Source organism: Lycium ferocissimum, chromosome 12 (assembly GCF_029784015.1).
Source record: "Lycium ferocissimum isolate CSIRO_LF1 chromosome 12, AGI_CSIRO_Lferr_CH_V1, whole genome shotgun sequence".
In the NCBI taxonomy this organism is placed as follows: Eukaryota; Viridiplantae; Streptophyta; class Magnoliopsida; order Solanales; family Solanaceae; genus Lycium; species Lycium ferocissimum.
The window spans coordinates 40,574,485-40,591,788 of NC_081353.1; the positions used below are offsets into that span (position 1 = coordinate 40,574,485).

At 34.4% G+C, this 17,304-nt stretch overlaps 1 protein-coding gene across 1 annotated transcript; it reads left to right on the plus strand.

Annotated features, from left to right (window-relative positions):
- Positions 1-10,581: 10,581 nt before the first annotated feature.
- LOC132040658 (gibberellin-regulated protein 1-like) lies at positions 10,582-17,304 on the plus strand. Its single transcript, XM_059431315.1, has 4 exons — positions 10,582-10,829; positions 11,062-11,104; positions 12,068-12,223; positions 16,962-17,304. The coding sequence occupies exons 1-4, from the start codon at positions 10,677-10,679 to the stop codon at positions 16,985-16,987; spliced, it is 378 nt and encodes a 125-aa protein (XP_059287298.1). The 5' UTR covers positions 10,582-10,676; the 3' UTR covers positions 16,988-17,304.

A 17,304-nucleotide genomic window follows, 5' to 3' on the forward strand; every position in this document is an offset into this window, starting at 1 on the left:
AAAATGATAAAAGAGTTAAATGGGTTACAAAAATTTAACTATTATCTCCGTTAATTTCTAGCTAAAAATAACCTCATTTACAATCGAACTGTATTTGCTAATTTCTCATCAAACCATTCTACAAAGACTTCAAGGCCAAGAGTCAATTTAGCATTAATCTCACGCTTTGTCATCAATTAAAAAAGCAGATAAGCCTGGACAAATTTTTAAAAAATGATAAAAGAGATAACTATTATCGAGTATCACTCCTCTAAGATTACATTTTGTGAGATTACATTGGGTATGTTGTTGTTGTATTATCTACTTGGTGGTCTTCTGAAACCAGAGGATCTCTTAATTGCCAATTTTTCCCTCCTCTTCCTCCTAGCTACTGCAAATTGGGCCTTTCTTTCAGCAAAGTCTTTGTTATGCTCAAAGGGAGACATCGAGTTCATGGTGAAAGTCTCTTCCAAAGTGACATTTAGATCAGGAATGCCTATTGGGCCTGTATGATTCACAAAGCCCAGTCCATTAGTAGATGAGAATATGGGCTGTGCTTGTGGAAGTTGGCCCATTGGATATTGAAGTCTCTGATCCACAATGAAGGGTTGTTGACAATTGGGCTGGACTGTAGAACTTCCAATATGTTGACCTAAACTAAGCCCAAGTCCTTGTCCATTCAAGTTTGTCATTACCTGTAATTAGCAAGTAATCAACTAAATTTAGTAAAATATAAATTTTGACACAAAGTCACTATTCAAACTGTATAACAACAACAACATACCCAATGTAATTTCACCACAAATAAATTCCGAGACAATGGTTGTTACGTATTGTTTCACTATTCAAACTGTAATTTTAAAAACGTGAATCTTATTGGTCTAGTGAGATGATGATATATTATTAAATTTAGTGACGAAGCTAGAGTTTTCATATGAAACGAATACGTAACAACCACCCAAACAAGCTCTGTTAAGTAGAGCTTTCTTTGTCCGGCAAAAACAAAAAAAAAAAAGTTAAATAAACATGAGATCCACCATAAAAAAGTCTTCAGTTTTTTTTTTTTTTTTTTTTAGATTAGAACATTTGACAGCGATATGGGGGATTTCCATACTTACCCTTTCTTTCATTGCTTTTAACTCAAGATTGTAAGTTTTTTGTCTGTTGTAGTAACTCCTTACAATCTCCACCTGCTGCATAATTCAAGCAAAAAAAAAGTGTTTTAGAAAAACGGCAAAAAAAAGAAAAAAGGAATATATAAACAGAATTTCTGTTAAGTGATTAATAAACTCACCCCTCTTAGGACTTCTCTGCAGTGAGTCAACTTCTCAATTTCTTTCTGCAATTTCTCTCTCTGCAATAGGTAATAATTCAGAGAAAAATCATCACCAAAATCCCGAAAAGAAAAGAATAAATCAAATATAGAAACATTTTACTAATTGATGTCCTCTTCCAATTACAAATGCCAGTAATCAAATTTTTACTATAAAAGAAGAAAATATAAATAAGTAAACATACATAGAAGTCAAGCATGGACGGACCTAGCCTATATATATGAGTTCACGTGAATTTAGTAACTTTTGTTCATACTTTGTATTTATATTAAAAAACCTATATAACTTTTATAAGTATTTGATTGTGAGTCCATTCATCATTATTAAGTATATTAACTTAATGTCGTGATAAGAACGCATAAATTTCAATTTTCTGCCTCTGCTCCTGACATTGTGAACCCCTTAAGCCCTTATCCTACACCCCAAAACGACGATTGTAGACAATTGTAAAAATTCGACGAGATTTAGTATACATATAAACGAAAAATCTGCATAAACAAAGAATTGAAAAAGTGCTAAAATTCAAACAGAAAGACAAGAAAAAAGGAAATAAATTTCACTAATTTTTTGTACCTTTCTTTTACTGCTTTTCTTGGAAGAATGTTTGTTGTCCTTGTCATCAACTTCACTAGGTGAAAACTCAAGAGGAGTATCAGGACTTATTCCCTCTGATTTTAATTCAACCAATTTTGGTTCAACATCAACATTATCACTATCCTCTGATGAACATGGTGAATTATTAAGGCCTAAATTTATATCAGGTCTTTTTCTTTTACAACTCCTTATAATTGGCGTAACACGTGACCTAGTCTCTGATTCTTGAATTAAGTCCTTTAAATTGAACAAAATATCAGCGACTTCAATTTCAGTTTCATTGAATGAAGCAGATTGTATGATTCTTTCTGCTATCATGTTTTTTTCTTTGTTGTAGACGAATTGAATGGAAATTATGAAATTAACTCTTTTTTGATACGAGAGATATTGAGGCAAATAAATAGGGTTGATTAAGCTAATATTATTCTATTTATTTTAAAACGAAATTAAGTTACTATAAGTCTATAACATTCCACATGGTGCGTGTGTTTTTTCCTTTTCCTTTTCCTTCTCCTATGCGTGTTCGGACTAGGGAGGCGGGAGACAAAGAGGAAGGGTTTTTTAAGGATTCGTATACACTTATAATACAGTAATTAAGATGGGTAAAAATTAATTAGGTAAATGTGTTGAAACTATGGTAATTGGATGAGTTGGGATTTTAAAATTATTCTTTATATACTCTATCCTTCCCAAAATAAATATCGTTTTAGAGAAAAAAATTATTCCAGAATAATAGTACTTCAAGAATTCAAGACAAAAATTAATATTTTATTCAACTACACCCTTATATTGAAGAATTATTTCTTCGTAATAGTTCTCAATTTTTAGGAAACATTTAATAGTTAAACAGGAGTAATTTAGTACACTATACATGATATTTATTATTTTTTTAATGGACGTGAAATGAGCTAAAGTGACCCTTATTTTGGGACGGAAGGAGTATATTTGTTATTTAAAATTAAAATTCAATAGCTGGAATTTACATTTTTATGATTAGTACTCTTCTTTATGCATAGGTATATTCAAATTACAAAATTTCCCTTACCAACAACCTTCTCAATCTGAGCTCAGCGCACGGAGCTTGCCTAGTGCGATTTACTTCTCCTGCATTGTTTGCGGGCTATTGCACTAGGAGTGCGGTTTACCAATAGCCAAATATTTTTACTAACATCAAGCGCATTCAAAGGATATGTCATGTGAGTTCCCTAATTTACAAAAAAAAAATACAAAATTTAATATACATATTTTTGTTCAAAAAGTTAATAGTTCGTCGAGGCGGCGAACAAGACAATTACATTTTGGATTTTCCCTCCATGAGATGAGCCCAATGCATTGGATCATGTCGACGGATAAGAGACTTAGTCATCCAATATCTTATATATCATCAATTACCCATAAATTAGCTACTAGGCATAAAAAGTGCTTGGACGCTCTACGTACGATATAGACTCTATCAGATACATATCGATTTCTTTCTGATGGATCAAGAATAGATACTTGTCTCATCAATAGATAGAAATAGTAGATTTCCTTTATTCTTGAGAGATTCCTTCTCTATCCCTTTTCATCTATCAGAACATATCAAGCTATCTACCAATTGATTTGAAAATAGCACGTTCATCTCGTTTTTCGTTCATTTTCGCCACGCAAATATAGCCGACATAATAAGAAGCGTGATGACTTAGTCATCCAAGCATCTACAAAGAAGTACCCTCTTCACACCCTTGAATTATTATTCACGAATGACTTAGGAAAGCCAACGTCAAAGATTCGATTCTGACGTCGTAAAGCCGATGTTATTGTTGTCTGTGCGTAGGTCCGCTAATGTAATCTAGGCTAATTTCTAAAACTTGAAAAGATCAGGCCATTGCTCTTACCTGTAATTTTGATGAACTTTGAATGAAAAAAATAGGAACTCTATACACTGGAGTTAGAACGAACAAAGTCTATCACCACATTAGCAACAAACATATAATATCAAAGGAAAAATAGATAGCAAGAATCAACTCAAGATCAAGAAAAGCAAAAAAAAAAAAAAAAAAAAAAAAAAGGAAAAAAAAGAGACAAATAGAGCACGTTTTAAGAAATATATCTTTCTTCAATTGAACTTCTTTTCCGTTGTTTGAACGTGAAAGATATAATACTTTCTCCAAAAGATTAAAATTTAAGCTTCTTTGTTCATGAATTAATGTTATTAATTTGATTATTGTGCATATAACACAAATACACATTACACTGTCATTTTTTTCACGATTCTACATATTAAGATATCTAAATTGTATTGAAGTATCCACAGTCAAACAGGTGCTTTTTATACACATATTTTATTGATTGACGTGATGAAAACGTGCAACGCCCGTCCACTTTAAACTAGTTTATTCAATAACAATATAAAAGAGTCATGAATTTATGTACAAGCCAGGTAACATATTGTTCATCCTAAGAAACTTTATTTACCTAAAGTCTCCAAGAAACTAGCTAGACAATAACTATGTCTATTCTTGTTCCTTCCAACAAAAGAGAAACAAATTACATCTGGAATGTCCCATAGCTGACATATATCTTCATATATGTTTTTCACAGTTCAAGGTTGTAACATTCCGTAAATTCGGGTTAGGTGTGATTGTGTAAAGTGGTATTAAGATGACATTTTAGCTATATGAATCCTTTCGGGATGAATTCGGTGGAAGATAGTCTTTTTTCAAACCGAATAGTGAAGTTCGTAAGAGTTCTTAAATTTGTCTAAGTCTGAGGTAGTCCTCACTTATGCCCAGTTTTCGGGTAATTATGTTAAGAATTTGAGAAAACTCAAAAGACAAAAGTTGTAGGTCTTTGAAATACCTTTCCAACCATGTATGTTGGAGCTCAATAGGAGCTTGTGCTAAGAGTTATGTTCGTTTTCTTGGACACACGATCAACGCGCTAACGAGGCCTGGTGCGCAATCGCGCACTTGGGGCAGTGTTATTGCCTTTGTTGCGCGATCAGCGGCACAGTTGGGCCTCCAGTTGTATGGCCACGCACTGAGAATAACTCTTTAAGAGCCTAACTTCGTTATAACTTTTCCCCACCTCGTTTTAGACTACTTTTTGTAGGAAAAGAACCCCAGAGACCTCTCTCAAACCCTAAGGTGAGTTCCTAATCCATCTATATCAATTCTTCACCAAATTCAATCTTATATGACACTGGTATATCCTTCCAAATCCTAGATTCTTGAAAACTCAAGGAAGGCGAAGAAGGGGGCGTGTGGGATTTCTCTAAAAGGTATGAACTTTGATATTGTTAAGCTAGTATAGAGTATATTACAAGATTAGAATCTACGAATGATTCATAAGAGGTCGAGAACAAGTTTTTAGACTTATAAAAAGCCCTAATTTTCAACTAAGGGTAGAAATCCCTAGAGTTGGCTAAAGTTCTAAACTTTGTTATTAACAACCATTGTAGAACGATTGTTGAACTCAGAAGAATTATGTTTGCTAGCTTTTAGTGGGAATTGAGGTATGTCTATTTTCAAAATCTTCTCTGAAGCATGTCTATGTTTTGAAATTCCCTTTTAAAGTATGTCTAGATTTCGAAAAATCCTCTTTTGAAGTATGTCTACATTTTCACAACGTTTTGATATATGTAAATATGCTTTGAAACCATCATTTGAAACATGTCTACTTTTAAGAATGTTTTTGAAAGCTTGATTGGTTTTGAGAATCCTCTCGATTGTTCGTACACGTTGAAACCCTAGTTTGGTGGTTGATGTTTGTTGAACTTATTTTTGAATTAAAGGTTATATTTGAACAAGGTTATGCACGTGTACGGTCAGCCCGCACCAAACCTTATACAAACTATACTATCGTGATGAACATGTTTTGCCCTAATATGGATGATTAAACTTATTATTTTCTCTAAAGGTTGGATTTAAACATGTTTTACTTGAATGGGTTTCTTGAACTTGAATGAATGATTTGGACATAAGTTTCTGAATTTATTATGACTTGAAATACCTCTATTGTGAGAAGATGACTTGAGAAGTGAATTCGGGTATAAGACATGATTGATGATTTGGTTAATATGCCATGACATGTATTTGTTTATGTTTGGGCCTGTATGGGCAAGATGTGCTAGTCCAGAGGACGATTAGCCGTTATGGATCCTAACGTATCACTTTTGAGCATTGTTGTGTCAGTCCAGAGGACGATTGACATCCCTGGAGCGTAGCCCAATGTATCTATTATTGTGCTAGTCCAGAGGACGATTAGCCTCCGTGAGAATATAGCCTCGGTGTATCTATTGTTGTGCTAGTCTAGAGGACGATTTGCCTCCGTGGAAAAATAGCCCCGGTGTATCTATTGCCGTGTTAATCCAGAGGATAATTGACCTCCGAGGTGTGTAGCCCGGTGCATCTATTAGTATGCTAGTCCAGATGATGATTACCCTCCGCTGGATAATAGCCCCTGTGTATCGAATGATTGTTCGCCTATGAGTTGGCATGTGTTGATCCGTTGGTTGCCTGTGAGTGGCTTGTTGATGAACTTGAGTTCATGAGTGAAATGACTTAACGTGATAAATGGTACAATAAGTTGAAATTGATATAATTCTATGGTATTGGCTTTTCTTTTGGCGATTTTACTAAGGTTACTAGATTACTCTATTTTTGAATTTCGAACTGTTTTTGAAAGAACATAAGGTATCGAGAACGACTTACGGATTCAAAGTGATTATTTCTTAATCATTAACTTATACTAGATATTCATGAGATGTTATTATTTGTTTTGAATTGTTTCTCAATACAGTTTTCAATTATACTTGTTATTTATATATTTTGCTATTAACTATTGCCCCTTAGACGCTCACTGACTACACAGTACTCAAGCATACCATTGTTGTTTTTTATGGTATTTTAAGTAACGAAGAAGAGCAAGTTTATGATATGCGTGCGGAGTAGGAGAACTTGCTGCTTTCCAGACTTACTAGTGAGCCCACATGCTTGTTCGTGGGACACCCCTCGACCTGAGTTTGTTGCTTTCAATTTTCGAGCTGCGTCCCGAAGTTAGTCTATTCATTTATTTATCTTAGAAGCTTCATAGATATTTGTCAGAATTGTCGGTAGATTGTCGAAGTCTCGTATGACTTGTTGGGGCGTTTGCCACGTTTTATGACGATACATTTATATTAGACTCCCATTGACTTTAGTTTATAATGATGATCATGATCTAATTAGTTGTTTATAATACTTGTTGAAATAATTGACGAAAGATTATTAAAAGGAACTTGATGTCTATTGATTCATAAGGTGCTTCCGATGTTGTTAATAGCATCATCCAGGGTCAGATTTGGGGGGTGACAAAAGTGCTGACTTCAGGCCTGAATTATAATTACAGATTCCTTTGCAATATCCTAGGGTATAAATATTCCTCCATCATTTACGAGTCGCAATCCACAATGCCACTATAACTGCAATTGCTTCAGAAAACCAAAAGCATGAAGTTATCAAACCACGAGCATCAACTGCCATTACACCAGAATATTCTGTCTCCCTTTGCACACACATGCATCTATAAAATACAAAAGTTTCATCTTAGCAAAATAGTTAGTTGCTCATCAATTAAACATTTATCATTTTAGGACTACCAATAAAGCTAAGTTCTTTAAATAATAATCAAATAATACTTGTGACACAATATTAGAAACATGCTTCATTTCATTATTAACCTAAACAAAATCATGTTCATATGCCGGTATCTTTCTGTAAGTCGGAGAGAGAGTACGTGTATGTATGTATATATATATATTAGCAAAGGAACTTGGATCGAGTTGACGACCAACGTTTTGATTGTTGCTGATGATATTGCTAGCTAGTTGTTACTTTCAACTCAATAACGGAGCCAAGATTTTCACTAAACGAATTTAAAATATAAATATATGAAGAAGTTAAAGTGATTCAACATTTTATATACACATAAAAAAAAATATGTGCAATCTTATATGTAAAATATAATTTTACGATGAATGAAGTTCGGATTAACCCTTGTACCTCTAGCCAAATCTCTATCTCCAAATCGTTAGAACGGAGTGGGCCGGTTCAAAACTATAAGACAAATGAGATGATGACATCTAAAGTTCAAATTCCCATATTTTTCTTTGGGATGTTTGTTGGGAGTTGGACGACGAAGCTCTATCTTAAATCAAGACACAACTTTTCATGGAAAATTTGTACTGAATTCTTTCTAGACAATAGGAAAACCTGGGCGACAGGAGAAGCTGATTAAAGTTAATAGATTATGAAATGAGAAAAAATAAAAAATGAAAGAAAAAGAATCTATTTGTGCTGGCATCCTTAAAATACTCGAACATTAGATAAACTTCTTGTTACTGCGGCCTTTGTCTTTTGCCCCCATTTGCCTCTGTTGATCTACACATCGACCTCCTTTTTACAAGCTAGCTAGTCTAGTAGGGCGGAGCTAGAAATCCACGTACGATTTGATTAAACTCGATTACTTTAGTTCTAAATTTATATTTTACATATTTTATTAAATATGTATAGAAAAGTAAATTTAAATTCAATGATTAACACTTAATATCACTATCTTCGAATTTGAAATCCATAACGTTCAAATCGTCACTCCACCTACACATAAGCTGTCCACAATGGCAATCAGAGGGTTTTTTTTTATAACCTCTGCTTGCTACAGATTGCTAAGATTTCATAGAACGACAAACTATGAGGAAAAATCGCAATATAGGGTAATTCTTATCTTAGGCATGTGATATTCGAAATTTAATGTCCTGATTATGTTAGATTCAAGACGAGCAAGTTCACTAAAACGTAAGGCACTTCCAACTAAAAAGAATTTTAATTACTCTGAAAACTAAACCTTTAGTTAAAATTAATGAAGGTTCCTAATCACTCTAACACACCCCTTTATAGTCTTTTAAGTTCTTTTAATTAAGATAGAAGCATAAACACTTCTTAAACACCATAACATTTAACTAACCTGTATATGTTCTATACAGAAAAAATTAAAATGTAATGTCCTTCACGTTTCGCTTGCAAGATTATGCTCATTTGTCCGTAGCTTTAGGACCACCCATAGTATTCCATACTCATAACTCATTTGTCATGTTAAACTTGATCTAATCAGTATTTTTTTTTAATAATAAAAAAATCTGTTTCTTCCCCGTTAAATTCCTCAATTCAGATGTACGTTTCACTCTAATCTGTCTAATTTAACTAGTTATCGTATTAGAAGTTTTAGACTTGTACATTGTGACAATATACCTGGTTTGTCGCTTCAAATACATGTATGCATTTCATACTTCCGTTTTACAGCGTTGAAACGCTCTCACGCAATTAAAAAAAAAAGTTTAATTGTGTGTCAATTTGACAAATATATAAAATTTTACTCATTAGGTTATTAAAACAATAGATATTTATTTACACAAGCCTGATACGATAATTTGAAAAATAGAACAACCTATTATATCCAAATAAATTACAATAATATAGTCTATTTTTTTTATATATATACTATCAACATATATAATATAAAACCCAAAAATAATACTTAAGGATAAAGTTGTCGGAACTCTTGCCCTGGCCAAAGAAAATGTTTTGGAATAAGGTTTATACCACCAAAATTTATATCTAAAATGTAAAGACATAAAGGAAAGAATATAGCACCTAACCTACCCATCACTAAATATAGCACCTAACCTACCCATCACTAATAAAGAGAAAGTTAACTCCTTATTAAAATTAAGACAACTTAGCAAAACACATGATCGAATGACTATGCCTGGAACCTAGAGGACTTGTTATACAGTTTAGAGGGTGTTTGGATTGGTTTTTCAAAAATAACTTAAAAAGCTAAAAGTCATAAATTGGGAATAGCCAATTTTTGACTTTCGGCATATTTTTATACTTTTTTGACCTAAAAATAAGTGTTTAAAAACATTTTTTATTTTTTCCTAACATCTCAAAAAAAAAAAAAAAAAACTTAAAAGTCAATAAGCATTTAAAATAAGTCAATCCAAGCACCCTCTTCTTTAATCTGCAAAGGACTCCTTTTTACTGAGTTGTGGAATTATTAAGTGTGAGAAACAAAAGTTTAATAAGTTGTTCTGAGACCGTACGGTGCGCCCTAGTTGGTAAAAAAAAAATAATACTCCCTCCGTTTCAATTTTTGTGAACCTATTTCCTTACTAATCCGTGCCAAAAAAAAATGATTCCTTTTTATATTTGAAAATAATTTACCTTTATACAATGATTTATAGCCACACAAAATATATGTGACTCATTTAACACCATAAATTTAAAAACCTTCTCTTCTTTCTTAAACTCCGTGCCCAATCAAATAGGTTCACATAAATTAAAACGGATGGAGTAGTGAAATTGTGGAACAAATTAAAGCAGCCGATAAATTATTAGTAATTTTTTCAAAGAAAGGTAGGTAAACATTAATCTTTTAATGATGATAAAGTTGATCTTGAGATTACTTATTGGTAACAATTGGCACCTTCGAGAGCATGCAAGGAATTATTAAAGAATAATATAGGTGCTTTTCTCTTAATTAAGATCACGGGAAATATATATCCTTTCCCTTTTCCTTTCTTTGGTTAAACATATCCTTTCCTTATCTCCGCCAATGAGTATATATTTAGATTATTGTCGACGTCAAGGAAAGGAACAAGAGTTTTTATTATTAATTTATCTAGTTGTTCACAGCTGTTGCTCACTTTAATTTAAATTTATCTTCTTTTCATTCTCTCTCTCTATATATATGAATGGTATTAAGTTTCAAATACGGTGCAAACAATATTATTCAGCCAGTACTAGAGCTCTTATAGACATGGCCATCTCCAAATTGCTTCTTGCTGCTATGGTTTTTATTTCTCTACTTCTTGTTCAACTTGTTGAAGCTGACAAACAAGTGGTATCCTTTTTAGCTTCTGAGTGCTGATCATGAAATTATATATTCTTTTATGACACAAAACAATGGACAATTTATGTCGCCAAATAATAAAAATTTGATCATTAATCCTATTCAACGACGAATTTTCAGAAAAATCTTATTACTTATAAGATATTTAGTGATGATGTTTGAATTTATTTTCTTTTACATGGAGCTTGTTACTAACGTATGCTTGTGGTATTTGATCGTTCAGGTAAACACGCATGCAACAGAAAGTTCTTACACCCCTAAATTAGGTATTCTTTTACATACTTTAATCTATTTCGCTTGAAATGAATTTTTATACTATCAGGTTATTAAAAGAAAGTTTATACGTAAATGTTGTCTTATTGATAATCTTGAAAATAAATTTTAAAAAAACTGATACAACTGATGAAAGGGACCTATAATGTAAAGGAAAATTATACTGATAATATATAATTAAAACTCATAAAAAAGATGTGCTAGTCCTTCATTAAATTTTCAGATTCTCAAGATGAGAGTATTATCCCTTTAATTTGTCCATGACACTTTTTCTTTTAAACAAAATTTGTTCCGACACATTTCTTACATTTGGAAAGTTTTAATAAATTTAATCTTTTTTATATATACTATTTAGTTATAATTACACGTTCTTATAGTAATAGAAATATTGTAATAAATAATTTCAATCATAAACTTAAACTCTGGACTCAAATACGGTTCATCAATAAGGGATGGATGTTATTTATATGACTAATTAGTCCTAGGATTGGCAAAATGCTTAAGAAAGACAAGTAATCTTCCAATTCGACCCATTAGACATGGATTGGGTAATTGAATTTTTAAAAATGGATCAAATATGAATATTATCCACTAAAAAAATGAATATTCATGTTATCAATATCCATTGTCCGCTTGTTATTGTTCATGAGTTCTTGTTTTAGGAAACTATAAGCTTATTTTAATTTTTAGCTTGTGTTTTGACCTTACTATTCCTAAAACTATGAATAATACGGATATATCTCTAATCTGTCGGTTAGCCCATTTTAATTTTATCCATGTTCACTATGGGCGGATCGAATATTTTATCCGTTTTCGACCCGCCCATATCCAATTCAACCCGCTCGTTTACCACTCCTTCATGGTCACAAAAAGTAATAGTCGTTGCATTAAGGACCAGCTTTCATTGACTTAAAATCTTGAATCCATCCCTTACTCTGAGTTGTTACAATTTGCAGATTGTGGAGCAGCATGTGAGGCAAGATGTCGTCTTGCATCAAGACAGAAAATGTGCAAGAGAGCATGTGGGACTTGTTGTGCTCGTTGTAACTGTGTGCCACCTGGCACTTCTGGAAATCAAGAACTTTGCCCTTGCTACTATAACATGACTACCCATGGTTGAAGAATTCAATTTCAGGGACATATCCGATTCTGAAAGCAAATTGAAAGGATTCAACTCCACAGCAATTTCTATAGCTTTTTATGAATGACAAGGGATGCTTCCTCGCACAAGTCACCTTTTCATCCATTGAAGCTTCCTTTTACTCGCGCACCTTCTCTCGCTTCCTCCTACCTAGTTTGGTCCTATAAATAGAGAAGCTTGTAAAGCTTTCTATAATCGGATATTATTGCCACGAAGAGTTGTGTAATATCCTTGAGAGATTTGTGAGGTGTTTTTTGAGAGTTTTTTTTGTTAGAGCTTGTATGTCTCTTCCTTCTATTCTTGAAAGAAATAGAAGTATTTTTTTTTCTCATATTAGCTCGATACTTTAATTTCCCCAACAAGTGGTATCGAGGCGGGAAAAGTTAAGAATGTATGCTTCTGTGGTTGCGGCATAGTCGAACTTCCACATCTTAACCGAGAAAGAATTACCTTGGTGCTCTGCATCTATATGCCTTACCGGTCGGTTTGTAATTTTGAAAAATTGCGAGTTTGGTCCCTCAATTATTTTGCAAATTATTGAGAAGGTGAAAAATGACCATTGACGAGTCAAAAATCTTCGGAGCTATGATTATGCTCCATTTACCAACTCATCAAGCTGATGGAAACCTCGGATGGAAGATTTCCTCGGTTGTTGACCTTTTGATCAAGGGTATTAATGCAGTCAATAGAGTGGAAGAAAATTAATAGAAAAACTATTGGTCAAATCTAAGGACAATGGATTGACCATAGTGTCTTGCGTTGCCTGAGAAATCAACGCTTATGCTTTGGAAGAAGTTGGAAGACATGAAGACCGCTCGGAACAAGAGGCATAAAATGGGACTTGTTAATATTCATAAAGTGGAACTTCGTTGCCCGAACATGTGAGCTTCTTCAAATCTATAAATCAATTATCTTGTGTAGAAATGCCACTTGGAGACGAAATGCAATCTCTCTACTTCTTAGTTCCCTTCATGGTTGGGAAACACTAGTTGTTACTAGAACTAATGGACAACCAGATTCATAACTTACCATGAAACGCGGTCAAGGATGCATTGTTCAATGAAGAGGCAAGAAGGAAAGACATGAGCACGAGATCGGACTCGTGCCTAGTGATGAGAATCGAGGAAGACCATAGGAAAACAACAAAGAAACGATGAGAAAATGGCAAAGTAGAGGCAAAAGTCGGGGGAAATATATGGCCGGAAACCTTCATATATAGGGTCTCATGAAGAAGACTTGCTCAAATGGCTAAGGAGCAAGGCAGAGCTAGTTCTCACGTACGATTTGAGAACAAGGGTGGTGAAGTTCTAAATCACAATCTCATAAATTTGATGTAATACTGTAATATACCCGTGATGAGACATGATTACTTAATATCACGTCTCGTAGAAGACATAATGGGTGGTAGATCGTCACATCCACCCGTAACTCCCCACGGTACTACTTCACGACATCAGAGGGTTTTTAGACTTTGGAGCGGTGAAGATGGCTAAGATTCCTCTAGAATGACGTGGTGATATACAAATAAAGATATACGGGAGCACAATCACTTTGAAGGATGTCGGACATGTGCCTGATCTTGCTCGATCTCAAGACGAGTGGTATATATGAAAACCATTTTAGCGGAGGCACGTGGAAAATGTCAAAGGGCGTTTTGTTAAAATTGCTGAAGGACATGTTTGTGGCACATTGTACAAAACGCATTTTAATTTGTCGAAGCCTAAACATTGCGGAGAGGAGGCTTCTCGGGATTTATGGCACCGGAGACTCGGCCACGTGAGCGAGAAAGGGTTGACTACCTTGATGAAGAAGAATCTTATCAATGTTGACAACTTTACTATTTCCTTGCAATCTCATAACTCATTTGGTAAGTTAACACGGAGTATCATTTAATTTCACTTCAATAAAAAGATCGAGTTGTTAAGTTTGGTACACTCGATGTCAGTCTATGGAGGTTGAATCACTCGGTGGAAGCAGATATTTTCGACTTTTATCGATGATGCTTCTCGGAAAGTGTGGGTGTATTTCTGAATAAAGACAGGTGTTCGAGTGCTTCAAGTCATTTCACGTCTTGGTGGAACGTGAAACGGGAAAAAGAAATGAAATGTCTCCGATCTGATAATGGAGGCGAGTATACTTCCAAGGCGTTCAATGCATATTGCAGAGCATATGGCATTCGACATGAGAAGTCAGTACCACGCACCCCTCAGCACAATGGCGTTGCTGAAAGAATGAACCGGACTTTTTTTTTATCATGGAGCGTGTCGGACATATATAATATGGCTAAACTTCCAAAGCCATTTTGGGGAGAAGCGATCAATATGTTATCTCATCAGTGGATCAGGTACCACTCAACTTTGAAGTTCCGGAGGAGCTATGGACGGAATAAGGATCCTACATACTCACATCTTAAGTATTTGGGTGTTCATCATATGCACGTGTATCCAAAGAGCTCGGACGAAGCTTGATGCGAGAACTATCCCATGCGTTTTCATTGGCTACGGAAATGAAGAGTTTGGATACATGGGATCAGGGAAAAAGTGATCGAAGCACGTTGTGTTTCACGAAAATCGACAATAGAAGCATATTGAAAAATCCACGATGTCTCGAAGTCAAATTGCTCGAAGTTTCAAATGAAGCACGAATTGTTCTTGAGAAATAATGACGAAAAAAAAAAAAAAGAAAACTCGGAAGCGAGAAGAAGATGAGGAGACGAGAAGAGAGTCCAAACGGGGAGCCGAAGATAGCTATGAACCTTCACACGACACGGATGATGGTAGTTCTTCTCGGATAGCTCCAAGTTCGTAGGGAGGCCATATACCAAAAAAACAAAATGATACCTTTTGCTTACAAAAAATGACCGGAGAGTTTCAAAAGCGATGTCTCATAAGGATAAAGCAAAATGCTGATAACCAAATGAGTTAGAATCTCTATTTAAAAATCAAACTTATGAGATCGTAGAACTTCCGAAAGGGAAGAAGGCATACTAGAAACAAATGGGTGTTCAAGTTAAAGAAGGATGCAAGCGGACAAGTGGTGAAACACTGGCTCGGTTGGTTGTTAAAAGAGAAGAAAGGAATTGACTTTGATGAGATCTTTGCAAGTTGTCAAGATGACCTCAATCGAGATTATACTTGGCTTGGCGGACAAGTATGAACTTGGAGCTTGAGCGAGATGGATGTCGAGAGCATTTCTTCACGGAGATTTGAAAGAATAAATCTATATGCGGCGACGAAGGTTTTGAGGAAAGTATAATCTCGTGTGCAAGCTATCTAAAAGCTTGTATGGTTTGAATCGAGCACCCAATGGAATAAGAAGTTTGACTTATTATTATGAAGAGTCAAGGACAGGAAGAAGAGATGAGTGTGTATCATAGAGACTTCCAGACGGTACCTTCATTTGCTCTTCTACTATATATAGATGACATGTTTAAGTTGGGAAAGACCCATGAAGATAAACCAACTAAAGAAAGAACTCTCTAGAAGTCTTTTGATATGAAAGACTTCCAAATTCTTGGGATGCAAATCACTCTTGTTCATCTTGGGAAGAATCGCAAGTTATGGCTATCTAGAGTACATTGAACGGGTACTTGAGAGATTGACATGAATAATACTGGACAATTTAGTGTTCCACTTGCGAAAATAAAAATTTGAGCAAAAGAACATGTCCCACGAATCAAGGAAAGAGATCTTAGATTATAAGATATTCTTCGATGATTGGAAGTACGATGTATGCCATGGTATGCACACTAATCGCTATGCTTGTGGATATTCGGTTCTCTCTAACCGCATGCAAAGAGCATAAATGGATTCTCGAGATACTTGAAGGGTACCGCTTGAAGTTATGTCTTTGATACTATCCGATCTTGGAAGGCTATACGTAAATGTTGTCTTATTTAGAATATTGATAGTAGAAAATCTACTTCGGGATATATCTACAACTTTGCGGGGGGAGCTATTTAAAGGCAATCAAGATTGCGGAAGTGTGTGCTTTATTAAACGATTCTCGATGAATACATTATCCCTTGTAATTTGTCCATAAAGAAATGTTGTGGCTAAACAAAATATCTCCGAGAACTTGGGATCCGGGAAAGAGTACAAGATACTTTTTTATATGACTATTTAGTGCTAATTCTAGACTTGTAGTAGAACTCCATGTAATCATTCCGTACAAAACATATTGATGTTCGGTATCCTTTGATGAGACGATTGATAGACTAATTGAGACTGGTGAAGATCAACACAAAAGGAGAATCCATCGGCCATTAGACAAAGGTGGTGACACGAGATAAGCTAAAAATGCGGAGACATATCGGGATGCTTTTACGAATATACTGGTAGAATTGAAGAATTCAATTTCCGGGACATATCCGATTACAAGCAAATTAAGCTTATTTTAATTCCTAGCAATTTCTATGAAAGTTCCTGAAACTTATGAATGACAAGGTATATTCAAGTCACCTTCCATCTCACCAACCATTGTCCATATCCAGCTTCCTCCTACCTAGTTTTGGTAAAAGAAGCTTGTAAGGCTTTCATAATAAAATATTAATCATCCCCACAGAAGAGTTGTGTAATATCGTCTTGAGAGATTTGTGAGGTGTTTTTTGAGAGTTTTTTGTTGATCGTTGTATGTCTCCACCTGGCATTCTTGAAAGAAATAGAAGTATTTTTTTCTCATATTAGCTCGATACTTTAATTATCCCAACAATGGTGGCAGGCGCAAGTGCCCCTAAATATATATATATATAGAAGAACTTTAAGAAATATGTAATAATTAAGTAATAAATATTAGGCTTTACATTTACATATGCGAGCTAGCTAGATGATGATCACTATTCTCGTGTAATCTTGTCTCTGTTTGTGCACGTATATATGTAGCTTTGTAGCATTAAGGGGTATAGTATTAATTAGGGGTAAGTTGCTACTACTATCTTACTACTACTTTGTGATATAAATAAGTGATATTTACATGTATATTAGGGAATTCATTGCCCTGTGATCACATTTCTGATGATTGAATACTGAATTTGATGACGTAGCATTTCTATTA

Coding starts and splice junctions, on each gene's coding strand:
- LOC132040658 (XM_059431315.1), top strand. CDS start 10,677: ATGAATGGTATTAAGTTTCAAATACGGTGCAAACAATATTATTCAGCC. Junction 11,105..12,067: donor TTCTTACACCCCTAAATTAG/GTATTCTTTTAC, acceptor TACAATTTGCAG/ATTGTGGAGCAGCATGTGAG. Junction 12,224..16,961: donor CTACTATAACATGACTACCC/ATGGTTGAAGAA, acceptor ATTATCCCAACA/ATGGTGGCAGGCGCAAGTGC.